Genomic DNA, 27,716 nt, shown 5'->3' on the forward strand with positions numbered 1-27,716 from the left:
CCAAAAAACAAAAAATGGAGCATGTAGTTGTTACAAAGAATAAAATTTCTCTAATTACAACGTCTAATATCCATCTCATTGAAGCTCACTAAAGATTGTCCAACATGGATTGGACTTATTTATATATGAAATAATGCCGGCAGCTGAAAAGAAACAACTCTCTGAGAAACTTAAAGTACAAGTAAACAGTAGAGACAAAAAGAAAGAGACAAAAAGAAAAAGAAACATTGAAACACATCGGCCCAAATCTAAAATGTTTTTCTACTTCATTATCTTCTGTGCTGTGATTCTGATGCAAAATTTAGTACTCTATCTACACATTCTAAGCCACCTTTATCATCATCCTCCAGCCTCAAGATCAAAAGAGGAGTGAAAAAAAAAAAAAAAAAAAGGCAAAAAGGAAAGGGCAAGAAACAATGAATGAAATTGAAAGGCAATTTTGTACAGACCCGGATAAAGATCAGTCAACCTTCACAGAATATACATTATAAGATGCTATGACTGCAAAACTTTTTTCTCCATATTCATTCTCAGATTTCTCCACGGTGGTCGAAAACATCATAATCATCATCTCATATTACAGCAATGTGGCCTTCCCTGCGTCTGCAATTTATCCCACATGCAGAGCATCTGTCTCGGAGACTGGTAATGTGCTGTCAAATAATCTTCTATGCAACCAAACTGGCAGAACTTCAAGCTGTGGAGATACTCTACTGGGTTTGTCCTGTTGAATTTTTCTACCCACATTCCCATACTTACATCTTCCATTTTAAATAACTGCAAAAAGTGAAACATTTTTAGGTATCATTGCATATATTAGATGAGAGAGTTGATGGAGAGCAAAATAACATTTCTTACCCTCAATTTACGTGCTTCAAACTCAGATGCGATGAATTGTGCAATGTCAGATGATAGAATGTAACCTGGTCCATTTGCGTAAGGTGGATAATCTTCTTCAGGCCACTCCTAAAACCACCAACAAATAGGTTCAAGATAATATCATAATGGAAAAGTGCATGAAGTTACCACAGCCATAAGATACAAAAATAAATACTGTCTGAGAAGGCAATAACTGAGACTACAATAAAATAAAGCCAAGGCTTTGGGGAAGAAGATGAAACATGAGCACACACTACTGAAATTATACCCACAAGATCTACCGGTCAAAACCCAATTTCTAGAATTTTGATTTAAGCAATTGAAGTTACCAAACTTCTGGACCAAAACAAATAATGAAACAAGTATATGATAGCCTACCAGTTGATAGGCCTGAATTCATGTGTGTGTGTGTGTGTGTGTGGAGGGGCACTAGCATGGGTTACATAGAGCGAATTCAACAATATCAACTAAAACAAGAAAAAAGATTATTGAATGAATAAGCCAAAAAATAGTTGGGGCCAAATAGAATAAACAAATAAACAGAGCAATAACGATCAAAGGATGCATCATTAAGCTTACACACACCTCATACGTCACTGCCCATTTACCATAGCGCAGGGGCTTATGGTAGTAATTTATGTTTCCCACATACAAACTTCTACCCTCGGGCACTTTCTTTGCTTCATCAATAACTGCATCCACTCTTACAAATGTGTCATCATCACACTTCATAATATACTTAGCAGACATTCTGCGAACCTGGAATACAAGCAACATCATTATATATAGTTAATATCTGAACTGTAGTAAGCAATCTACCATCTTCAAGTGTATTACTTCCACAACTCACCCCATACTCGCAAATTGCAACAGTTTTCAAGACGACGAGGTCATAGTTATCCATGTAAGGTACTATAACAATATCACCAAAAAATTCTGCTTCTTTCCTTAACTCAACGTTCACTTCCTTTCTAGCATGCTGTTGTAGTATCAAGTCAAAAGTTAACTTCCATGTCTGTACATTGACCACATCAAATTCAACTGCTAGAATTGCTGCCACTTACCAGTGCTACAAAGAAACGAGCTACCACATTTGACGATCTGATAAGCCTGTGCTGCATCCAAGACTTCCTAACTGCCATCCGCTCAGAAAAATGGTTGCCTGCAGAAAGAATACCAATGAAGAGCTCGACCTCCCCATCAGGAAGAGGGGGGGCAACCCATCTGCTTGACAGATCAAGATGCTGTTGTGGAGCATAACTAGGATGTGATGTGGGCAAAGAGGCAGCAAAGACTGAGTGGACATCAACATCACCATTCACTGATAGACCAGTGGCATCCTCAAGAGTAAATCCCTGTTGATATTATCAGAAACTTTTAGAAAACATCCACATTCCTCACGAGATCAAAAGGTTAACGAAATGGTACTCACAGTGCGATAAGGAAAAGAGGTGACATGCCTCCCATCAACATTAATATGATAACCCTCGAACCCAGCACTAAGAGTTAAAACAAAAAGTTTATCCTCCGCAAATGGGAATGGCCAGTCAACTGTCACCTTTTTGGTTCGGCCGATTAACCTGCTTAACCACCATGTTGCCTTGGACTCCTCTAGGCGACCATTGTCATCACGAATCCACTTCTCACACTTCACCTGATCATCAACTAAAGCCAGTAATAAAGAATTACTACATTTAAGATGGATGAACTTAAGAATCTTAAGAAGAAATAGCCAACAATCAGAACAACCAAACAAAATAAGAGCAAGGCAATAAAATCTTAAAAAAATAAAATAAAAGACAATAGCCATAGCTCATATGTGAATCTCATATCCCATTACAGCCTAAAAATCCAAGAAGTTACAAAAAAATATCCAATGAAAACCCATGCGCTTAAAACTTAGTACTTACATAATATACATATAACATAGTGTTTTAAACTGATTTTCTTTTTTCTGGGCTACTTACAAAACCCCTGCAAGAACAAATTATCAAATTGCTTACAAGCTTTTCATTGGACCTTAGATTTCCATGAGTTATTAATATCCCAACAGAATAAAGCAAATATCTTTACCATATTAAATATTTCAATTCCGAGGCAACATGAAAAATAAAACCAAAATTCAAAACTTTAGACATGTGATAGAAAAAGCAATAAAAATCTCAACCCATCATCACTTACCAGTTTCTTCATCAGCCCTGGATTTCCACCCTTCACACCTTTGGGCAGACCCCCACTGCATCCTATAGCAAGTGTTTTGCTCAATCACCGGCTGACCGCTCCAATCCCCTTTCAATCTCGGATTGAAATGCAAAATCCTGGGTGGGTCTTCACCATCTACAGTCTTCAACCCCTGCAACTCGATCTTGAACTGAGAAACCAACACCGTATCATCATCATCCTTGGTCATCGATATCTTCGCGTCGTGTTCTTCATGAGCCACACGAGGTTTCCCAACCAGAGTTATATGAGAGCCCAATGTAAGCCCACATGGAAGCACCATGACTCTGCCGCCGGCAGCAAACTCCGACCCAGTTAGCGAAACCGAATGCAGACAAGACTCCGATCGGTTCTCGACCTTTTCCGAATTGATTCTCACTTTCCCAGATTGTAGTTCCTTCCAGAACTTTTTCCCAACTTCCCAAGCAACCTTCGCCGACTTGTAAAGCTCCGTGGCACCGCTTTTGCTGTCCGATTCGAACATTTTCTGGTCGAATTTCAACCGAGAAACGACCATTTGGTCCGGTTTCCGACTCTGAGTTGGCTCATTCGAATTCATAGAGACGCTTTCGAGGGGCCGAGTCGGAGCTTCTCTCTCTTCCAGCTCTTCCTCGATGTTAAGCCTGTTGGGCCGAGACAGGGACTCCTGTGAAACGGCACTGAAACCAGCTCTGAAAACAAATGGGATTTCCACAGTGACCAAAACTAGATACAAAAGCCCAACACCGATCAGAATCTGAATCGATCTTTGCTTGCTCAGAGCCACAAACATATCGCACTTTTCCAATTTGCCTTTCTTCATCATCCTCAATCAATCTTCAATTAACAAAACCCACAAAATTTGAAGACGAAAATAGCCAAAAAATCCAATCCCAGTACGGGAAAATTGTTGAAGAATTCGTACTTGGGTGTTGTTGCTCAACCTAACTCTCTTTCTCAATGGAAGAAGAAGAGGATCAAAGCTTCCAGAATTATAGAGAGAGAGAGAGAGAGAATTAGGGCCAGTAACTAGGAACTCAAACGCGTAGATATATATACATATTTTATATATATATATATATATATAGAGAGAGAGAGAGAGAGAGAGAGAGAAAGAGAGGATTTGAAGATGAACAAATCAAGATTGGAGGTGCCGTTTCTTGGGGTTGGATTTTGCAGGTCGGTGACGTTGGAATTTTCCAGGAAAGATGACCGATTTCTTTTGGGACTTTGATGCTTTAAAAATTGTAACGGAAAAAAATTGATAATAATATAAAATATAAATAAATAAATAAATTTTTTAAATTTCAAAAAATTCGATTTTTTTTTGTTTTTAGTATTATTATTATTATTAAGATGATCACAAATAAAATATTAAAAAGATTTTTATTTTGCAATTGGATCTCGGTCCCACCCGCATTGAGTACACAGAATCCAATCGGCAATTTTTATTTATTTTTTTTTTTTCAGATGTTCTCTGTAAATTAAATACAAACAAACACCAAATTCCATTTTCTGCTACCTTTTTTCATGGGAAATTTTAGATACAAAAATCTTTTTATATATAATTTAATTTTAGTACAAAATCTATAATTTGAAGGCGTAAAAATCTAGATGGAAAGATTTTGTTGATCATAAAGCTATTGGAATTTTACACCTTTTTTTTAAAAAAAAAAAAAAAATCTGGTGATCTTAAATCTTAACTGTTTTAATAGTTGCAAAAATTGTAATTTTTTTTTTTTTTTTTGGTGATCTTACCCCATATTCAATTTTTATCTTTTTTTTAATCTCAAATTTTTTTTGGATATTTGTTTAATTATCATTAGCCAATATGGAGAAAATATTCAAAAAAAATGAATTATATAGTTGATACATTCCATCAAATATTTAAAAATGTAACATCTTCTTGACATTTGTTTGTCAATTTGGGATGGAGATAACTAAAATGTTGTTAAATCAATTTGTCAATGTGATAAGGTGGGACATAACAAATTTGAAAGAGAGTGACAAGAATCATGCTTTTGTTAATTTTTTTTTTTTTTAATTTTCATAATCAATAATAACATTTTTTAATTTTTTGAGTTTCAAATATTTTATATAATCTTAGCCTTGCCATTGGTTATTAAAACTTTTGAATCATCCCAATCCAAAAAGAACGAAGTGATAAATTTACCGATTAATATTACAAACTTTCCCAATAAGCATCAGTTTATTGATCAGGTTAAAATGGTGATTACTTTACATTTATTCTCATATAGCTAAGTTTGAGTTAGTGGAAATTTGGACCACAAAAGTATAAAAATTACTGTATAACTGAAAGAAAATATTCTGTACAATTATACATGTACCTGTATATACTTTATAAAAACTCTTTAATCTTTATAATATTCTTATCCATTAGAAGTATAAGATTTACATTATTAGATACATAAATAAGCTACCATATAATTAGTCTCCTCTTTTCTAATTTCATCTCATATACGATTTGTTGAGAGAGCTATGATGGTACAGACTTTACCTATTGATCCACTGCATGTTGCAACATTATTTTATCAGTTTGTATTATTTTAATTATTATTTCATAGTTTAGTTATAATTTATAAAAGTTTTTCAACTAATAAAACAATGTCAAATTATTTGTCAGATTAATGGGTAAGTAATTCAATCAAAAAACTTGATGCTTGTAGCGTTGCTTTTTCTTTAAAAGCATAGTTATTCCCTATTAGTAAGCATGTTTAACTCTAGTTTTAAAAATTTCCTTAAACAATTTTTTTGGTAATAATAATGATAATAAAAAAATTAATTTTTGAAAGTCAGTTATTAAAATATTATTCTCTTGCTAATCCACATACAATTACTCTCATTTTATACATACATATATATATATATATTTGCATAATGCATTTCATTAAAATTTCAATTAGAAAACAAATGCTAATTTATTTATTTATCATTTTGCAAATAAAATTTGCAACAAGGATGAACAATCAATATTATTCATGTCAAAGATAAAAGTTCAAAATATAACTATCATTTGAATATAAAACTTCAGCCATACATGCTGAATTAGTTTGCTCAATGGATCTATCATTTAAGATTGTAAAAGTAGGTGAACATTTACCCTTTTAATTATTTTATTCATAAAAAAAAAATGGTTATTTTCAAAGTGATGTTGCAATAAATGGGCATTGTGCACATAAAGAGAATATAGAGAGGGAGAGAGAAAAGAATCTTATTGTAAGGTCCGCCTCTCTACTCAAAACACCACTAACACAGCCAACAATAACACCTTAACGCTTAGGTGTCTTCTTCTATTTTATGTCTTTTCTAATTTCTCTTTCCATTTTTTTTTTTCACCAGCTTCCTCCTTAAAAAAATATTATAAGTATTTTTTTCAATCTTATACTTTTTGATATTTTTTATTTTCTGATAATATATTTTTTGAAATGTTCAATAGTAAATTTTTAAACAATTTTAAAAATATTTGATTATAAATTTTTGAACATTTTTAAAATTATTTATTTATATACTTCAAAATAATTTTTTATTTTCTAAGAATATATTTTTTTGGAATGCTCCTTTGGTCCTAATCTTTTGAACATTTTTGAATATATTTGAATGCATACTTTCAATCATATATTTTTAAATATTTTTTAAAATATTTTTGAAATTGTTTAGTCATAAACTTTTGAATAATTTTAAAAAAAAATTTATTCTGTTTTTTTTTTAACATTTACAAAGCTGTTTAGAACCGATTGATAGAACTCTACTTTTTTTCAATAACAAGAGATTCATAGAAATATTTTCAAAGGTGTTGGTAAGCAACAAATATATATATATATAAACCAAAATAAAAGTTATAAAACATAACAAAGCTTATTGTTGCAAAATGAAAAAGAAAAACTAAATAGAATTTGCTGATTCATTTTTTGATTTTCAATGATTTGTATACCTACTTGCAATTCTAGTTTAGTTTATTAGAATAAATTTAATTAATAAATATCTTTAATGGGGATAAAAAATAAAAATTTAAATTTATAATAAAATTGTATAGAGTTCAATTAGTCATGCAATGAAAACTTTTTTAATTTTTTTAGATGTATTATTGAAATTATTTATTTTAATTTTATAATTATTTTATTTTTTTTATGACAGTATATTCATTTTAATTGCGAGCAAAGTTTTTAGACAAGCAGGAAAGATCCCTATTTATCAGAAAAAAAAAAAGTAGGACAAATTTCAAATATCATTAATTTTATGTCTTTTATATTTATTTCTTTTTGTGTGTTGAAGTTCCATCAACTCTATGAGATTGGGACCTCTTACCTAGTAAACCGACTCATTTAATGCCTTATTGTATAATTTTTTTTTTCAAAATTAATAATTGTGAAACGTGTACAAAAGTTTGAACACAAATTTATTTATTTCTTTTTTGTTTGTTGGAATTTTCGACTAAAACTTATTAAACCTCGAATAGAAGCAGTAGAATTATTGTATATATATATAATGACAAGCATAAAAAGAAATGTGGGCCAAAAATCATTGAAAACCAGACTAAATAATGGCCAATGGAATTACAATAATATTCAAAACATTGGGTTTGACCACTTGGTCTTCGGTATAAGGACACGGTTGAATTGACCGTTTCTCATTCTTTTTTTTTTTTTTTTTTTTTGGGTGAATGATTATATTTCTCATAATTGACTTATTGATTATGTTCATTACGGTAATTAAGAAGTCCATTAACGTTTCCGATTCAATTAAGTAAACCCACTAGACTAAGAAAAAAACAAATCCCACTAAAGCATTTTCCAAATTCAATTGACCACTCTCTATGAGACACTTGCCAATCACCAAGTCAAGGGAGAAGAAACCATGACACATTTTTTTTTTTTTTAAAGAAAAATTCTACTTGGTGAATTAATGGATTGATAATTTACTTGGACAAAAACAATACTGTTTTTATTTTTAATATTAAAATTGAAAATTTAAATTTGAAATCATTATCTAATATCAACCATTGACTCATTAAATTGAAACATTATTTTTTTTCTTTTTAGTCTTAGATGATGATAAGAAAAGTTTAGACTAAAAGTAATGTGAAAAATGTATTCAACCTTGTTAGTTTTGAAAGTAAAATATTCATTAATAAGGAATTATTAATAAACCCAAAAAAATATTCTTCAATTTGTTGTCCTAACCATGGACAATTTTTAATTTCTCTCTTGGAATCGTCAAAGATAAAGTTTTAAAAATCTAATTTCTGTGATTATATAATGTAATTAAAAAACGACAATCAAAAATTCCTTTTCTTTTTTAATTTGAGTAATTGTCACGATCCTTATGAAAGAAACCAGCAAATCCCACCGAATGAAAAATAAAATTTTGAACATTTTATCCATAACGGGTGTCAATGTTTTAAATTTGAGGGATTTCCTATAAATTTCAGTTTAATAAGACAAAAAAGTTACTTCATGCTCACCCATCTTTTTCTCTTTTACTTTTTTTATTTTTAAAAAATTAATTTTAAATTGACTTCACAAATTCCTAGCAGTATTTATATATATATATATATATATATATATAAATATAATTCTTTTTTCCTTATTGTTTCTTGTTAATTTTGCAAGATCAACAAGCAAGCAACTAAGCCTTTTTTTTTTGGGGGTGGGGGGTAGGTGATAAAGCAAGCAATTAAGCTAGTCGGCTAGCCAAGAAATAATTAAAATAAAGAAAGTTTTACAGACACCATCCTACAAGGAAAGCATTATAAACAGTGGATCTGACTTTAATTTTTCCCAGAAAAAAAAAAATACAAGGAAAAATAATAAAATAAAAAGCTGGTTTTTCCCGTTGGAATAGGGATATCCCACTCACTAAGCAAGCGTCTGATGTGTGATTGAAAATAAAGTGAAAAAAGAGAAAGAAAAGCATTGGCTATAGTGTTGACTACAATTGGGATTTTGTCTTTTTTTTTTTTTTTTTTGGTTTTTTGGTAAATGCAATTGGGATTTTGTCATTCTTACATGTAGTTTGCATTTTGCATTCTGACCATTTATTTCAGAGCCACTTTATTTGGTTCCATTTTTTTGCACCCAAAATATTCCTTGTCACGGCCCCGATTTCAATTACTTTCACACTTGCTTTGGAGCACAAAAGCTTCAATTTTTAATGCCTTTCCATCACTTGAGCACTTCATCTAAGGTGAAATAAAGTGGGATATTTTTAGCAAAAATAAATAAATAAATAAATAAAGTTGGATATATAATATATATATATATGTAATAATTTTATACGTAGAGTTTTGTTGTAAAGAAAACTATATTTTTTTTTATAAGGTGAGAATCTAACGTTAAACATTATTTCAGAAGGATTAGTTTTGCGTCGGTGCAAATAAATCCGCTCTATAAATATATTTTGTGAAAAATATTATCGATATAAAATTAATCCTTTCAAAATGATATTTAATATTAAATTTTCATTTTGTGAAGAGAATCTAATACTCTCTACAACGAAATTCTTTATATGTATATATAATATGTTACATAGAATAGATGCATAAGGCACTAACGTAAAAGAGATTTTATGTAACAATAACATATATATCGCATGATAATTGAATAATGGATGTCACCATTTAATGCACATATATACTTCGTTCATATATTACATACAATTGGACCATTAATTATCAAAATTATAATGTATTGTGTATATATAAAGTTGATGTACTATCAAATAATTTATTTATATTTATTTTCTTTTATATTGGGATATGAGAATTGAATTGGCTGTCCCTGCAGCAACTGCAACAATTTTACTTGAAGTGAAAATGGTAATAGTTAACATGGTACTTGAGTCACCTTTCAACTTAGTCCAAGTACAACTTTATTAAAAGTATGACAAAAATGGATGTTTATGTTGGATCCATTTAATTTCATAATGATTTACGAACACTTATTTGATATGAATGAAAACAATAAAAATAAAGCAAATAAGATTCTTTTTTTTTTTTGGTTAAAAAACTGTGAGAGTACGTAACCATCAAAACACGCAGAATTTATTTATTCTGGATTTTGTTTTACGTACTGAATTTATAGACATTCCAACTCTTGGAAGTATCATTAAATAGAATTGAGCAAAAAGTTTCTAGTTTGGTCACATGTACTTGTTTTGTTTGCTGATTCTGGAAAGTTTGAATTTAAAAGAATTTTAGCCTCAAAATAAAAATAATTAAAAGCTTTGAATTTAAAAGAATTTCAGCCTCAAAATAAAAATAATTAAAAGCTTGTATTGGCTTAGCTGTGTGCCACATGCTACAAATTAGCTCTTACATGTGAAAGGAAACAAAACACAATCATTTTTGTCATATAATTGATTCTTATTCTGGTAATCGTAAGCAAATCTGTATGTGTAACTCTTTCCATATATATATATATATATATATATAATAATCATAGTACAAAATTGAAATAATCTTTGGGTTGGCATTTGGCATCATAATCTCTTAGTTTTTGACCTGTCTATTACCAGTTAGTATGGGTTGGAGTTTTATGATGGCTCTCTGGATGGTATCTATTTTTTCGGATAATTTCAGCCTGTATCTTGCCTACTTTCAATATCCAATTTATTACAAAAATAAAATTACGTGTCAATGATTTATACCTCTTTAAATATAATGATGAGTTCCAATTCTTATGTCACTGAATAATTAAATTGCACTTTTAATCTTCATTTTAAAAACATTTTAATTTAGATTTTCAATTTAATTATATAGTCAAAACTCTTAATTTATGATTTTTTTTATTATAATTAAAGCTCAAATTTAGATATTAAAAAAAATGAAAAATCTGAAAGCTGATGAGGTCTTCAGTCTTCCTCTAACTGCATCTGTGATGTAATGTGTAATGTAATGTATGTATGTTTGTAGCTTGTTGGCACCTGGGGACCACATTGGACAAAGACAGCACACGGATGTGTTCCACGTGTCCATCAACAACGAGAAACATGACCAGCTTGCGAAACTTTCAAAGCTACGAAAATCATTTCTCATATTATTGGAAAAAACCAAAGCCTGCCTTGGTTTATACCAAGGATAATTTTTATTTGTTATTATTATTTTTTTTCAGACAATAATTCCAAATTTAAATTTTATATTTTTAACATTAAAAAAAAAGAAAAAGAAAGCTTAACATGGAGTTTATGCCAGGAATTAATGAATGTAACATTAATTTTTTTTTTTCTTTTTTTTTGAAATAATAAAATGGACAACCTCTTTCTTTCTGGTGCTGTGAATCTCTCTCGTATGAGATTTCAGTTAATTAAAGTGATATTATATGGTAGGAAGGTCTAAAAGAGGAAGTGGAGAGTTTTAAGGAATTGCAAGTTCATCAAAAACTTACTAATTCCAAAAATGGATGATTTGTGCGAATTAAAAATTGTCTTTTCAATAAATATGTTTTACATATTTATGCATTTATTATTTTCTCTCTCTCTCTCTCTCTCTCTCTCTTTTTTTTTTTTTTTTTTTGGTAGTAATATTTATTATTTTCTATGCTTCAACAATGAGATAGCTTTTATGTTAAATAAACCAAAACCTTGCGTTCCCCTACTCTGTTTCTTGATTTACACTTTGTATGTGTCCATTGTGCTCAAAGCCCACAAGGCAAGGCTTTTGGGTTGTTGGGTCATCAGCTTTGTCCTCGTTGGTTTCCTACCAGAGAATACAACATTAAAAACTAGAGCAAGTTATGCCATTTAGTTGGTCAAATTTTAATATAAACAGAACAAATTTTATTTTTTTTGGGGGAAAAATAATTGATTCACAATATTTTAACTAGTAGTATCAAATCTTCAATTTTGATACCATATTCAAGCTCTTTCAGTAAGCAGATTGCAAAATCTTTGTATTTGGGCTTGAATTTATATGTAATATGTTTTCAATCTGACATTTCAACCTCTTGCTTCCAATTTGTGGTTTGTTATTCTGTAAACAAGCTTACCTAACACACACTTTCTAGGAAAGAGATGTCCAATGAGAGGATAGAAATGAGGAAGGATGTAGATTCTATTCCTGTTTGGTAAGAAGAGAGTGGAGGAGAGAAAGGAAAAGTAAGTGGATCCACTTTCCCTCCAAATGTATATGTGGAGGGATTGGAGGATGGAAAGATAGTTGTAACTAACTATATTAATATAGTTACCATAAAAATTCCTTATAAATTTAAATCAAATGATAAAATTGTAAATAATACAAACGATTAAAATTGTTTTTATAACACTCTTTAATTTCATATTTCTTTTCCATTTTTCATCCTATATACCAAACAAAGAAAAGAAAACATACTTTGTTTCTTTCATTTTTCACCAAATAACATAAAGGTTTTTATTTTTTTCTTCCCCTTTATCCTGTAGTACAATTATGCAAGCTAGAAAGAAATATTTATGTTTTTCTTTGTTCAATTAACTTGAATGCCTACAACTGATTCATTGATCCATTTTTCAAGTAATTACATAGTTTTATAACTATACCTTTTGTTCGTTTAGTTTGAGAAGTTTTTCTTATTTCTATATCATATGAAACACAATAAGAAAAAATAAGTGAGCTAAAATGGATCTTCCATGTTACTTTTTCTATATTTAGTTGAATAATTTGTTTAAAATAGTTGCTCTCATCAAACTTGTGATTATTGGAAAACCAAAACCACAAAGTCATTTCCTTTTTACTCAAGGAGCTAAAATAATCTAAACAAACAATTGTTTAAGCTATTTTACTTAGATTTAATCTAAGTTTAACCAAGTAATTCACCCGATTCAAACCTGACTCGAAATGCTCTTGGAGCCAAGCATGTGAGAATGGTGAAGTTAAAGAAAGGATGATCTTTAATTATTTTCATTTTTCAACTGAAACAGTTTTATTAAAAAGGGTGGTGCCATTTGATCATGAAAATTTAGTTAAATGGGAAAGCAAACTCCATGCTTTTCTTGCCTCCACGCATGTTATTACCTTTAAACTCATTTCATTCCTCCTTTCATATCTCCCAAATACATTTCCAAAATTGAAGTTTAAAAGTAGAAAACAATGTTATCTCTCTTAGCTATTTTGTTTGTTTTCCTTTTTTCACTTTTTTTTTGTTTTCTTTTTTACTTTTTGTGATTTTCAAATGTGTTTTTGGATTTAACAGATTAAAGATGGTGAGGCCTCCTTGTTGTGACAAGCAGAACGTGAAAAGAGGTCTTTGGTCTGCAGAAGAAGATGCAAAGATACTCGAATACGTATCGAAGCATGGAACCGGAAACTGGACTGCTGTTCCAAAAAGAGCAGGTTAAAAATACGTAGCTTCCATCTATGAAAAAATTTACATAAACATCTGCTTTTTTCAAGAATGATAATCATCAAACTTACAGTAAATTTGAGTGTTTTTTGTATTTTTTTTTATTATTATTTTTTATTTACAGGACTTAGGAGATGTGGTAAAAGTTGCAGGCTTAGATGGACTAATTACTTGAAGCCAGATCTCAAACATGAAAGCTTCACACCCAAAGAAGAAGAACTTATTGTCCGGCTTCATGCAGCCATTGGTAGCAGGTGGGTTTGTTTTCTAGTTTGAGTTCCATGGACATGGTTTTGCACCATTTTCTGTTCTCTTTTTCTGGCAAATATTCATTTTTTTTCCTTTCTTTTTTTTGGTTTATATTCTTGTCTTCTTAACACTTTCTTGTCACATGAGATCTTTTTAGATAATGAAGTAAACCTCAAGATCAAAATAATGTCATTTAGTGAAATACAGAAAAAGTAGAAGAATCTTAATTGTTTTTCTGGTTTTTGAGTCTATTTTTGTTGTGAGTTCCTCCCATTTTGTTTTTTAATCAAAATCATGTTGGTTTTAAAGAAACTAAATATGTTGGTGAACAGGCTATATGTATTTGATCTTTGATGGTATGTTTTATCACCAAAAGTTGTGGTAAAGTGACAAAAGGCTTTAACTTCCTATAATGAGTTTTTCAGTCCTTGTAGCTTCATCTATGTAGACAGCTAGACTCTTGTTCGTTAATCACGACTAATGAGTCACGATCATATCATTACTTAATACTAGTTGTATTTGGATATTATGATTCAAATCTTATTATTTCCTTATTTCCTTAAATGTGTCATCACCTGGTTGTCCTTTTAATTAGAGCTTACAAATTAGCAAAATGTATGCCTTACCTAAAAGGTGTGGCCCAACCCTCAAACCCAAGCATAACATTACACATGCCTAACTGCCTATAATGTATGTAGGGTGATTCCCAACTGTTTTAACTCCCTTTTTTTTCTTTTCTTTTTTTTTCTTTTTTTGGCACAAGCAGTGCAAGAACAATGACTCTTTCTCTCTCTCTCTCACATGGTTTTTATGATCCATTCAGGTGGTCTATAATAGCCCAAGAACTTCCTGGCAGGACAGACAATGATGTTAAAAACTACTGGAACACTAAGCTCAGAAAGAAGCTCGCTGACATGGGAATTGACCCTGTTACCCATAAGCCTTACTCTCAAATACTAGCAGACTATGGAAACATTGGTGGACTACCAAAAACTGGGATTCGAATTGGGTCTCTAAACAAGGACTTAAAGAATGCAATTCTCATGAAACCTGAACCGTTTGCACTCCCACCACCACAACAAAGGTTGTCAAATCTCAGTACCAATTCGATCCCAACAATGGTTTTGCCCAAATCAGAACCAACCCATGAAAGCATGTTTAACAACAATCAGTCCAATAACCAGTCTTTGGATCTTCTTTCCCAGCTTCAAGCTATAAAAATGGTAACAGAGGCTTCAAACTGCAACAACCATGAATTTTCTAACCCACAAGACTTTTGGAACCCAAAACCCACTCTTTCTTCACCATCATCTTCTTCTTCTACTTGTACTTCATCAGCTATGCAGCAAGAGAAATCAGCCATTGCCTTCAATTGGAATGATTTCCTTCTTGAAGATGAATTTCTTCCAAGTAATTACCCACAAGAACAAGAAACCATGGTTGAGTTTTCATCTTCAGAGATTTTGAACCAGACACAGAACACAATAATACCAGAGACCCATATTCAGATTGAAGCTGGTTTACAGGAATATAATGGAGAAATTGGGATGGATAATACTTTGAGCTCAAGCAATGAAGTTCATGATTTATCATCCTCTTGTGAAAGTTCATTTGTGGATGCCTTGTTAGCTAGAGAGGATGAGATCCTGTTGGAATTCCCTGATCTTCTGGAAGAACCAGTTTACTACGGACTTTGATCAGTAGCTGATCATCTCTCTGGTTTTTCTCTTATAGTTTTTTCAAAGTTTATGGCTTTTATTACTCTTACGAAAAATGTAGTAATATTTTGAGAATAAGGACATTTCTTGTTTTAGACCATGCCTACATGGAATTGAAGCTTTAACAATTTGGGTTGTGATTATTATTAGCTGCCAACAAAGTTCAAAGCTTCAAGTCAACCAAAAAGAAAGGACTTTGAATACGTATGAGTCTCCTTTTGTTGAAAACCATGTACTTCACATTTTAATTCACCGAAAAAAAAAAAAAATGTACTTCAACTCTATCAACTTAAATTATGTAGGAATTGAAAGAAATGGCCAGCCATTTTTGAATTTTATTTATTTTTTGGATGAATTAATCATGTTTAAATTGAATAAGAGCAAAATCAATGGTTTGTATATATTGATCTAAATAACATTTTAACAAGTGTAAGTTGACGTGGAGCGTCACATGGTAAGAAGTAAGGGCCAGTTGTTCCATTAATATATTTCTACTTTCAATTCTTATAAGATGTACGGATTCAATTATTTGGACTTTGCCTTCTTTTTTTTTTTTTTCCTTTTTTTTTTTTTGGCTTGGAATATTTTCTTTTTTGGGATAATATTAAAAAAGAAAAAGAATAAAAATACAATAAATTATTTTTTTTATTTAAGAAAAAAAAAATAAAAATAAAAAGAGAGAGAGAGGAAGATGTTTTGTCTTGTGAAGAAAAGTTAGTTTAATAATTTTATTTAAAAAAATAAAATAAAATTGGGAGGGTAATAGTCGTTAAGAAATTAACGAACGGATTATTAGTCATTGAGATCGGAGTGGGAGAGAAAACAAGAAAGAAAGAGAGAGAATTTTTTTTTAGCAAAAGAATGGTGGCGATTTCGCTCTACAGAGGAAACCTTCACAGAGTACCAGACGTTCCACGTCGATGGCTTATGCCAAACCCTCAAATCTCTCTCAAAGATTTCAGAGTCCTCTTGACTCGCCGTTCCAGAGCCCTATCTCGTATCCGCTCCTCCTCTTCCTCCGCCGCGCCAACCACCGCAACCATCACCACCACCATCTCTAACCCTAACCCTAATCCTAATCCTATCGATACCAATTCCGTTCCCAACCAGCTCAGTGAAGCACCGAAAGAAGAGAGCAATGCTTCTCGTTCCGAAGCTCCATTGGGAGATGAGAAATTGATTGCGGATTGCGGGGAAGGGCCCTCAGTGGAGAATAAGGATAGGAATGGAGTAGTAGAATTTGATGGTTTTCCGACGGAACCCGTTAATGGATCCGTTTCTTTGCCGGATCCTAAACCCGATGCTGCAGAGAGAGCTTCGGATCCGGTGGAAGGAGGTTCCAATTCGCGAGGTGTTCCGGTCGAGAAAGTTGATGAATTGCCTAACTCTAACTTGGAGGTAATTGGGTAATTAAAATTTCTGCCTTTTTTTTTTTTTTTTTTGGGGCTATTTTTCTGCATGGATTGCATTATATCGTGTGTTTTTCCAAGTTTTGTTTTTGAGAATGGAAGAATTTATTTGGAAATGTAAAAATTCTTTAAAATTATGCTTACAAGAAAATTTGAGAATTTTTTTTTTTTTAGGAGATGGATGGAAATATAACATATATATATATATATATATATATTATTAAACTCAATGCATAAACTTTGAATATAAAATATATATATATATATATATTATATAAAAAATGAACTTTGAATATAAAGAGTGATAAATTTGTTCTTAAAGGATTTTTACGTTATGATGATATAATTTTAAATATATATTATATGATTAATTATGTATACCAGTCTTTTTATTTTGCTTGTGCCTTAATATGGTCCGTAGCGTTACCCTTGAAGTAGTACATAATGTCCAATAGAAACTGACGCATTTTTGTCAGTAGTAGACTTTCTGTTATTTTTTTCTTTAGGGCGGGACAGAATTTTCCACCCATATGGACATGTATACTTGAATAAAGTGTTTTTTTTTTTTTTTTTTTTTTTTTTTTTTTTTTGGGTGGTGGGTATAAAATTGATCAAAAAAGGGACTGAATTTTCTTATCCAAATTATTTTTGTCAGTTTTATTTTAGAAGAATCTTTCATTCAAACAAATAATGTGTATGTGGGATAGCTTCTTATATGCCACGTGAACAATTCCTTTCAACTCTAAAAGCAGACCCTATAGAAGGACCTGGTGGACATAACGCCATAGTTCATGATGATATTCCAAACTATGGTTGATTTGATTTTGTAATTATCCCTTATAAATGAGATATATTTATTCACAACACTTGCATTGATGCTTGCTAGACAAAAAAGAAAGACGATGCAATGAATGACAAACTGAAAAGAAAAGTAGAGGTTGAGGAGAAGTTGGAAATTCTGAATGGCAAAAAACATAATCTGGTACAATTGTTGAAACAGGTAAGTGTTGGACTATCCAATTTTTTGGAACATATTGATTTCTACAACTTCAACTTGTAACTATACAATGTTTAAGAACTTGGTGGTACATGCCTGTCTATGATTATTGACTCTGTAAAATTATTTGCTGGTTACAGATTTTAAATGCAGAGGAGGAATTAAAGAGACGGATTTGTATGCAAGGAAATGCAATTCGGCCGTCTGTTCCTCTTCAAGTGGATGCCTCCAATGATTCTGGGTCAATGACTAGGCACTTCACTCCTAGGATGGGCTCTGAGACAAATCTTAATGGTGATCTGGAGGGACAAATGTTTCGGATGAATAGTACATCGCCATCTTCAGAGTCTCCTATTCGAAGGCCAGCCTATATCCAGCACAATGTGGTAATGTATTCCAACTTAAATGCTTTAAAACCATGAAAATTTCTAAAAGCATATTGCAGTTGAATTTCCTGAATGTTCTTTGATATGCTATGTACATCTTTAAAATTATGCTGATTTATCTGTTTGTTGATTTTGCTGGGATTTTAGCAAGTTGGCATGACATGGCATTTGTCAAAGAGGGCAGTTTGGACTTTGGACTGTATTTCCCTTTAATTTTTGTTGCGTGTGTTTAGAGAGGAATTATAAGGATTTTTTCACAGAGCAAAGTCTTTTCCCCTAAGAGTTCACAAGCTAAGATTTTTCTATGGTGTTTTAGCGAATGAATAGGGTACCTCCTGCTTCTTTTTATTTTAGTAACGTTTTATTATGATTATACTAGTATATGCATATCCACACACACACACACACACACACACACACACACACATATTTACTTATAAATTTATAGTTGACTGCACTTTTTGTTCCTAATTAAGAAAGGCCACCATATTATTATACACCTTTTGAGAGTTCATTTTTCCTTTCACTCCCTTGATCCAAAGCATCAGAGAACTTCTTTTGGAAAGGGGATATTTAGGAAGACTCAATATGATCTGTCATTGGTAACCTAGGACATCATATTGCAAAACATGCTTAAAACTGGGATCTTTAAAAATTTTACTGCCTGATGGCCTGGCTAGAGGTTTAAGAGTCAGGGTACTTTTTCATTGTTTGTAAGAATGTATGGTGGGACGCATTTCAATTTAATTTTCCAAGACATATGTCCATATCTGCTGTTTAAATTGAAAAAAGGTGTCTACCTTAATAAATTAAGAGAGATATGTACCAATACAACCAAAAAATAAATCCAAGTTAGTGTCCTGTAAAACCTTGATAGTGATTTGTTTGTAGGACCTGCAATGACCACTAATGATTGTTGTGGACATTGATTGTCTAGATGTTGCTTTCCAGTGAGTTCAATATTCAATGTACATGCATTTCTTGAAAAATAGAAAAATAACCCCGGTGAAGCACTCTGGGTTTGATCTGGTGGTTTTTCATTTTACTGCATGAATGCAAAATTGTTTGAGATCTTCTAACAGCTTTTTTGAACAGTATGGCTAAGATAGAACCTTCTAAGACTTTGTTATCTTCCTATGCCATAGTTGAAGAACATATTTCTGCTGTCACCATTTAGCATCAAGACATGTTAAATTGTTTTTGTGGGTATATGATACAATGAAGAGCATAAAAGAAGCATGTCATGGACGACCTCATGGTTAAATTTGGTTACTATTTGGTGTATTTGCTTTGGTATGTTAGGATGAATAGACTTTGGTTGTTGGGTTTATATTTATTTGCAGGTTCCACACCCATCTCGAGCAACTTTTGGGGCTACTGGTAGTCCATCACGCTTTGCTCCCATAGGGCACCAGGGGCATCCTGCAAATTTACCCACATTATCTGTGTCAGGAACAAATTATATTGCATCCTCTCCATCTCCTGCAGCATCTGGTGGGACTTCTACTTTTAGAGATTCTCGTTTGCCAAGTCCATGGAATTAGATTTATGTTATCTGCAACTTCTATATGATACGGGGTTCGTTTTTTTTTTTTTTTTTTTTTCCCCAACTACTAGCATGAGTACTGTCTTCTGGTTGAAGATGTTAGGTATACTGAGGTCTCGTAGGTCCATGGCCGGGTAAAGAGCAAGACCACTGAATGCCTTTGGCTGGGGTTTGGGAAAGAAAGGGCCCGTTGTAAGAATGTTTATGTTAAATATATGATATATATATATATATATATACACGCTATGTTTTTTTTTTTTTTTTTTTTTTGGGGGTACTCTTTTGTTTAATTTTTTAAATTTTAATTTTATTAATGGAAAGGCACTTCATACATAATTATAGATTTCAAAATAGGAACAAGTAGTTTCAAACTCATGAGAGATATTGCTTGAACTCTCATTTGAAGACCTAAAGAGCCAAACAAACCCCGCAGCATCAGCTTGATATACATATGTATATATATATATATATATATATATATATAAACCCCCTTTTTCAACGATGAAATGTCTTTGCTTAGCTATACAGACGGTCTGGACTCTTCCTGCTAGTTACTGTAACTGAGCCTTTGTATAACTTTACAGTCACTGAACCTGTTGTTGTTTCGGTGGTTTTCTCCATGAATGCATCCATGGATTCCCGAAGAGGGTTGAACCACCTACCTGCATACACGAGCTCTGCATATTTGATGGCCAATGAATCTTTAACTTGCATCATTTCTCTATCCAGAGTTAAGGACTCCAGCTCGCGTACTGCATTGAACAAGATTGTACCACCAGGAGTATCATACATTTCTCGGCTTTTCATGCCAACCATGTCAACACGGCCAACTCCCATGTCTTCCACCAATTTGGTTGAGCTCAGAGAGCAGTAAAGCTGGTGACAGCTCCTTCCCGTTGACCGAAACTGGAAGTCCTGAGACAAATTCAATTTCTACATGCCTGCATGAAAGAAAATAATAATAAAAAAAACGTATGTGATATAGGTAGAGGATTGTAAATATGAATTGACATTAGAAGTTGAATAGCATTTTTAACAACTCACTCTGGACCATTTATGTGGTTATATTTACCAGTATGCAACTTTTATTGCAGATCAATACCATCAACAATGTTCAGCATACTAAAACATAATAACCACAGAGAACATGTAAACTATGTAGGATGGATGCTAAAGGAAATTGACTACAAAGAACATGTATAACAATAATACCTCGTGGCTTAGATGCCATAAGTTCCCATCTCTGCTGTATATAGATTTCTTTGTCACTGGGACAGGAACATTATGCTTCTTAGCATACTCAATAGCTTCTTCTCTGCCGGTTATGTCCCATGCTCTACAAGGAGCTACAACGTTCAGTTCGGGATTCAAAGCAAAGAATGGAAGCTCGAAGGGAACGTAGATAAACATTAAAGAGAATGCCTCAGAAGAAATACACAGAGAGGTTTAATTAAAATAATAAAAAGCTGAAGTTAATTACAACACATGCCTGGTCATTTCCTTTCCCTGTGCATCCATGAGCTACAGCGTCAGCCCGGACTTCGTTTGCACATCCACCATGGCCTTTCATCATACATATAAAGTATTTCACATTAACATGGTAAAGTGTTGGGAAAGAGGAATAAACTTAGGACAATTATATATATATATAATATATATTTATATATATTTGTTATAAATACTTTTGCAGCAAGTGTTTTTCCTAGTAGTTATTTCTTTGATAATATTAGCCAATTATTTTTGTTAAAAAAATAAATAAATAAAAGATACTTTGTTTAAGAAATTGAAACAACAGAATATTTTTCCAATATCTGTATCTTATCATCAACATGTATTAGTCATAGCTCTATTAGCCTATCACCTTAGCAATAACAAGGTGTGCAATCGAGGTCCCCAACAAGTATGTCCTCTCATAAATTGCACCAGCTCTTAAACAAGGGAATATAAAGTCTTTCACTACTAATTGACATTCTCCGCCTTCTTTTTCAAACTTTCCAACTCAAAATATCATTGCCATCTATCTGGAAAACCAACACTCCAAATATCAAATCAGAGATTTTACTTAATAACATACTTGGCCAACATCAGCAGTAAGCAAACAACCTCACAACCGTACTTCTCCCCGAAAAGGAGAAACAATTTATAGCAAAATTACAATGGGAAAGTAGACAAATCTAAAAGTAAAACTAAGAAAATTTATGCTTACATAATAAAACTATCCTTTGTTTTCTTCAAGGTATCAGAGCAGTCAAATTCCGCAAGGATTTCTTCTGTCATGGATGCTCAGAATGAAACCTCTTCTCAAAACAGAATCCCTCCAAAAACATCTGCAATAGAACAAGTTCTCACCATTCAAGCCTTCCATCAGTGTTCTAGTTTAGTTTCTATGAAACTAAACAATTCCAATTTCCTTCTCTGGCGTTAACAAACACTCCCGCTGGTTCGGAGTCTTGGAATCTCACATCACCTCACCAGTCCTGAGCCACCGTGTGAATTTTTGTTGGATGAAAAATAGGTTCTGGTGTTTAACCCAAATCACAGCAATTGGGTTAGTAACGATGGTTTACTGACGACTTGGCTGCTCAGTGTCCAATGTCTAATGACATTTTAAGCTTGAATGTGGTAATAGACAATGCCTATTCTCTCTGGAAATCAGCAGAAGATCAGTTGCTACCTACAATTAAGGAGCAAGATCATCATCTCAAGGACCGGCTTGCTTCTATGAAAAAGGGATCGTCTTCAATCGATGAATATCAACGTAAGTTTAAACAAGTTTGTGATAATTTTAATGCTATTAATGCTCCTGTTTCGGACGTGGACAAAGTTTTTTCTTTTGCTAGAGGATTTGGCATAAGTTATAAAGATTTTAAGGTAGCCATGCTTACAAAACCACCTTATCCTTCATTTAATCATTTGTTTTGGCCTTACAAAGTCATGAACAAATGATTTAAAATGAAACTGAAACAAGTAAACAAGAGTCAGATCAAAATCAAGTCTTCTTTGGACAAAGTGGTAGAGGTAAAGGACGTGGAAATCAAGGTGGCAGATTCAACTCAAAGGGAAAAGTTTTTACACCAGTAGGAATGTACACTGGAAACACAGATAAAAAGAAACCACAACAACAACCATTCAGTGATCATGGCTTGAATCATAAACCTGAAGGTAAAGTCTTCTGTCAAATCTGTGATAAACCAAATCATATTGCTATAAATTGCTGGCATAGATTTGATCACTCTTATACTGAAAAGGAGGTTCTAGAAGCACTGGCAGCTTTCAAAACCACAGAAAATGATGACAAATTTTATGCAGACTCAGGTGCAACAACACACATGACTAACGATGCAGGTAAGATTCATGTTCATCTTCTTATATAGGTAAAGATAATATATATGTTGGAAATGGACATGGACTTTCTATAACTCATATTGGTAATTCAACGATTAAAACAAATAAAGGAGATTTAAAACTCAAAAATGTTTTGGGAGTCCCTAAATTGAAAAAGAACCTCTTATCTGTTAGCCAATTGACCAAAGACAATGATTGTGTTTTTGAGTTTTCTTTTAATGGTTGTATTATAAAGGATTGCAGCAATAGGCCATAAAAAGGGAAAGCTCTACGTTCTTGATGGAGAAGAATATTCAAGCTTTAAACACAATAAGGGCTTCTTCAGAAACTTGCCATCAAAAGATGGGACATCCAAATCACAAGTTTTTAAGAATTATACAGTCGAAAGACATTATTGACGTTTCTAGTTTGATAAACAGATTTAGGATTTGTGAAAGTTGTCAATTAGTAAAGAATTGCAAACTTTCTTTTGGTTTATCAAATAAAATTTCCAAGATTCCTTTAGAAAATGTTCATTATGATTTATGGGGACCTGTCTCAACAATTTCCCCTTAAAATATTTGATTTTATGCTATTTTTGTTGATGATTTTTCGAAGTATACATGGAGGTATCCTTTAAGGGAGAAATTTGACTTCTTTGAGTGTTTCCTTAAATTTCAAAGGAGTTTAAATCATTCGTTTTTCAATAGCACTTACATAAATTTGGAATTTTGCATCAAATGTCTTGTCCAGGAATACCTAAACAGAATGGAATTGTAGAAAGGAAACATAGAAGCATAGTAGAAATGGGACTCACTATGATGTTCCATGCTAATGTACCAATGAAATTGTGGGTTGAAGCCTTTTTTACTGCAACCTATCTTTTAAATCGTTTACCTATAAATGTTTTAAAAAATCAGACTTCTTATTTTCGCCTTTTTAATAAACATCCTGATTATGCATATTTGAGCATCTTTGGTTGCAAATGTTACCCTTATCTAAGAGACTATAGCAGAAATAAATTTTCCAGAAAAACACTACCATGTGTGTTTGCTGGTTACAGCTCTCAACACAAATGCTTTAGATTTTTATATCCTCCTACAAATTGCATTTATATTTCTAAACATGTGGTTTTTGATGAAACAAATTTACCTTATTAGTTTTCTAACAAAAGTATGTCTAAACAAATTGAATCAATAAATTTTCCTAAGAATGAAAATAACTTGCGGCCTCAGGATTTCAAGGCTATTGTAATGCCTACATTAGGAATGAATCATTCTTTAGCTCCTAATGAATGTGTTTGTGCAGAACCGGTTGAGCATCATTAGAGAAGTTCAACAACTGCCATTGCACTAGCAGTGGAGTATATGGGTCCTATAATCAAGCTTGAACAACCTTACATAGAAACTTTAGAAAACGTCACAAATGAGCAACATAGAAAACAACCTATAGTCAAGCTTGAGTAACCTCACATGGAAAATTCAGAAAGCATCTCAAATGAGCAGAACAGAAACTAAATTTTCATTCATAATCCTGAAGGTATCCAAAATGACATTTTTGCTGACTTGCAAATACCTACCAGCCACCAACAAACACACATTCCATGATAATGAGGAGAAAGTTACAAATAAATCCAGTTTTGGCATCTAAAAATGGCCTTGTTGGTCACCAATATAGAACCTCGGTCTTTAAAAACAGCTCTAAAGAGTCCTAAATGGCTTGCAGCTATGCATGAAGAGATTGATTCTTTACACAAAAATGATCCCTGGAGACTTATTCCACCACCACATCACACTGATATCATTGGCTCAAAATGGGTGTATAAAATCAAATTTAAGCAAGATGGTTCCATATATAGATACAAGGCACATTTGGTAGCTAAAGGCTTCGCTCAAGTAGAAGGCCAAGATTTTGAAGAAACTTATAGCCCAGTCATAAAACACACCACAGTTAGGATGCCTATTTCAATTGCTGTCACTTACAATTGGAAAATTAGATATTAAAAATGCCTTCTTACATGGACATCTTAAAGGAACAGTCTAACATGGAATAGCCTTTAGATTTTATTTCTCCAATTCATCCTCAGCATGTTTGCCTCTTAAAATGTTCCTTGTATGGGCTCAAATAGGCTCCTAGAGCCTAGTTTGACAGATTGTCCAAATTCTTAATTTTTCTTGGTCTCATGTGCAGTAAAGTAGATCCTTCATTATTTGTGCTTCATAAACATAATTCTATTATGTTACTTGTCTATGTTGATGACTTGTTCTTGACAGGTAACAATCCTGATTTTGTTAATCACCTCATGCTCACTCTCAGCAAAGAATTTGCCATTAAAGATCTTGGCCAGCTCCATTTCTTCCTTAACGTAGAAGCTCGATATTTCTCCAGGGACATGCTTCTTACACAAACTAAATACATGCATGATCTTCTCACTCGAGCCAAGATGATCGAAGCAGCATATATAAAAACTCCTATGGCAACTAAAACACACAACAAGATGACCTTACTCTAATTAATCCCACTGATTAACAAAGCTTAGTAGGAAGCTTACAATACTTGACTTTCACATGACCAAATATTATACAAGCAGTAAACTAAGTGTGTCAACATTTTTAAAATCCAACTATGCTACATCTTTGAGAAGTAAAACAAATATTTCGATATCTCAAGGGAACAATGGACTACGGGCCTCGTTTCCTTTAGCAAAGCTCTTTAAATTTATCTAGCTTATGTGATGTTGATTGGGGAGGCTATCCAATTACTCATCATAGCACCGGTGGCTATTGTATTTTTCTCGGTGCAAATTGCATCTCATGGTTCTCAAAGAAACAACCAACCGTGGCTAAATCAAGCACCGAGGCTGAATATAGGGCCATGGCTACTACTGCAGCTAAGCTGACTTGGATCAGTTTTCTACTATGTGACATTGGGATTCCTTTATATAGACCTCCTCATATGCTTTGTGATAATATTAGTGCATTACACATGACAAATAAATCCTATCATTCATGGTCGCACCAATCACATACAAATAGACTACCATTTTGTTCGTGGGAAAGTTGCCGTTGGATATTTGATTACCATACACATTCCTACCCTTCTCCAAATTGTAGATATACAAACCAAACCTTTATATGATGATAAATTTCATCTTTTTCTATCCAAGTTTAGTATGCTATCATCCATAGTAATCCCAAGCTTGAGGGGGCATGATAAGGATGCAAGTATGCTGTCATTCACACTACTATCATTCACACAAAGGAAGGAAGTATTCATGGAATTCAATCATCAGACAAGGAAAGACGTGATATTGCTGAAGTAAATGAGGAAAGTATCTATTTGAAAGGAAACAATCTCAAAAGCCTACTGGTTGACTGGCTTCACAAGGAATTTTGTTTGTATAAAGAAACTCCTTAAAGGCACTCTTTAAAGGACTTTATTATTTTTTCTTTTGAAAATATTTTGTCTTCTGTATAAGTACCTACGTTTACCTCTGTTTTCATAAGGGTAAAACAGAGGATTACACTTTGATAATAAAAATATCCTTTGTAATCTTCAGTATATACAAAATTATTTTTTTTAAAAATCCCTTACATTCATCAAAAGTGTTCTACCATTGCCATTTACATCCGAACCAAAAATTAAGATTAGCAGCTTAGCAATTAGCATCAATTATTAATGCAAGCTAACTTCTAGAGAGAGAATGGAAATCACAGTGTAAAAACACTAAAACAATTCCTAACTGATTCGCTCGACAACCTCACAATCATTACACCTCCACTCGTCAACTTGGATATGTTTTCATGCTCATCTTGGGTTGTCTATTATCAACTTAAACCATCATCGAGCAATCTCATATGCTTTCTAACCTACATATCCTAGTTAGATAATATAAAAACCAAGATAAAACTTTCCACAAATTATGATTCAAACCCAACATTTGAAATCTACTTTTGTAATACAATTCTACAAAAATCTGAAATATAATCATGCATTTAAACTTTTTGATAAGGTCTTTGTCTTTCAATATAACAATCATTATTCGTGATTTACCAAAATAGAAAGTTGATAGACAATGGATGAGCCTGATAAAAGTAATCTAAGACATAAACTCAAAAATGCTATTCTAACTAGGAAATTTTTTATTAACCTTCTTCAATTCGTCAATAAATTAAAATGATCTAAATATGGCAGGAAAATCTGTAACAAAAGTTTCCACATTAAAAATCAGAAACCCAGCTTCATCAATTGCGGAAATAAATAAAACTGAGAAAAAAAAAATCAAATAGAATGCTAACATGTAAATATTAACTTTCATATATCATTTCCTCAACAACCAAACAAGTCAAAGAAAAAAAAAATCCATCTCAAAGTCTTAAACTAACCATAAAAACCAAATCAAAAATCTGGAGAACCAAAAGTAAAAAAAACACAGAGAGCACCCAGAATGAAATAATAGTAAAATGGGCGGTGGATGGCATCAGCTAGAGAGCTGAACCCAAGCTGATACCAAGTGTCCCACCTCAGAGAAATAACCTATTAGATTATCATTGATTCCAAAAGTTTAAGCTAAATAACACTCCCCTTCCCTTTAAATAACACTCTCCTTCTCTCACATAACTCCTGAATCTTGTAGGATGTGGGTTTATTAGACAAGTGTCATTTTTTTATGTGGGTT

At 32.5% G+C, this 27,716-nt stretch overlaps 4 protein-coding genes across 5 annotated transcripts; 2 read left to right on the top strand and 2 right to left on the bottom strand.

Annotated features, from left to right (window-relative positions):
• Window positions 1–245: 245 nt before the first annotated feature.
• Window positions 246–4,322, bottom strand: LOC107406201 (hydroxyproline O-galactosyltransferase GALT6). The gene is made up of 7 exons (XM_016013305.4): window positions 3,061–4,322; window positions 2,312–2,544; window positions 1,944–2,234; window positions 1,730–1,858; window positions 1,465–1,638; window positions 859–966; window positions 246–777 (listed from the first exon to the last, which is right to left on the bottom strand). Exons 1-7 carry the CDS (start codon window positions 3,902–3,904, stop codon window positions 568–570), a joined length of 1,989 nt encoding a protein of 662 aa, XP_015868791.3. The 5' UTR covers window positions 3,905–4,322; the 3' UTR covers window positions 246–567.
• Window positions 4,323–13,006: 8,684 nt separating this feature from the next.
• On the top strand, window positions 13,007–15,714 carry LOC125422467 (transcription factor MYB35). 2 transcript variants are annotated; one of them, XM_048474232.2, is made up of 4 exons: window positions 13,007–13,146; window positions 13,260–13,399; window positions 13,534–13,663; window positions 14,482–15,714. In XM_048474232.2, exons 2-4 carry the CDS (start codon window positions 13,267–13,269, stop codon window positions 15,353–15,355), a joined length of 1,137 nt encoding a protein of 378 aa, XP_048330189.2. In that variant the 5' UTR covers window positions 13,007–13,146; window positions 13,260–13,266; the 3' UTR covers window positions 15,356–15,714. The 2 variants fall into 2 exon arrangements, with proteins under 2 accessions (XP_048330189.2, XP_048330188.2); XM_048474231.2 differs by having other exon boundaries at window positions 13,028–13,158.
• A 362-nt stretch (window positions 15,715–16,076) lies between these two features.
• On the top strand, window positions 16,077–19,960 carry LOC107409494 (uncharacterized). Its single transcript, XM_048473840.2, has 4 exons — window positions 16,077–16,774; window positions 17,672–17,785; window positions 17,923–18,168; window positions 19,512–19,960. Exons 1-4 carry the CDS (start codon window positions 16,238–16,240, stop codon window positions 19,710–19,712), a joined length of 1,098 nt encoding a protein of 365 aa, XP_048329797.2. The 5' UTR covers window positions 16,077–16,237; the 3' UTR covers window positions 19,713–19,960.
• A 270-nt stretch (window positions 19,961–20,230) lies between these two features.
• Window positions 20,231–21,124, bottom strand: LOC125422397 (argininosuccinate synthase, chloroplastic). Its single transcript, XM_060814973.1, has 2 exons — window positions 20,927–21,124; window positions 20,231–20,629 (listed from the first exon to the last, which is right to left on the bottom strand). The coding sequence occupies exons 1-2, from the start codon at window positions 21,122–21,124 to the stop codon at window positions 20,231–20,233; spliced, it is 597 nt and encodes a 198-aa protein (XP_060670956.1).
• Between the last annotated feature and the right edge of the window lie 6,592 nt (window positions 21,125–27,716).

The sequence above is a fragment of the Ziziphus jujuba genome, chromosome 2, assembly GCF_031755915.1.
Source record: "Ziziphus jujuba cultivar Dongzao chromosome 2, ASM3175591v1".
In the NCBI taxonomy this organism is placed as follows: domain Eukaryota; kingdom Viridiplantae; phylum Streptophyta; class Magnoliopsida; order Rosales; family Rhamnaceae; genus Ziziphus; species Ziziphus jujuba.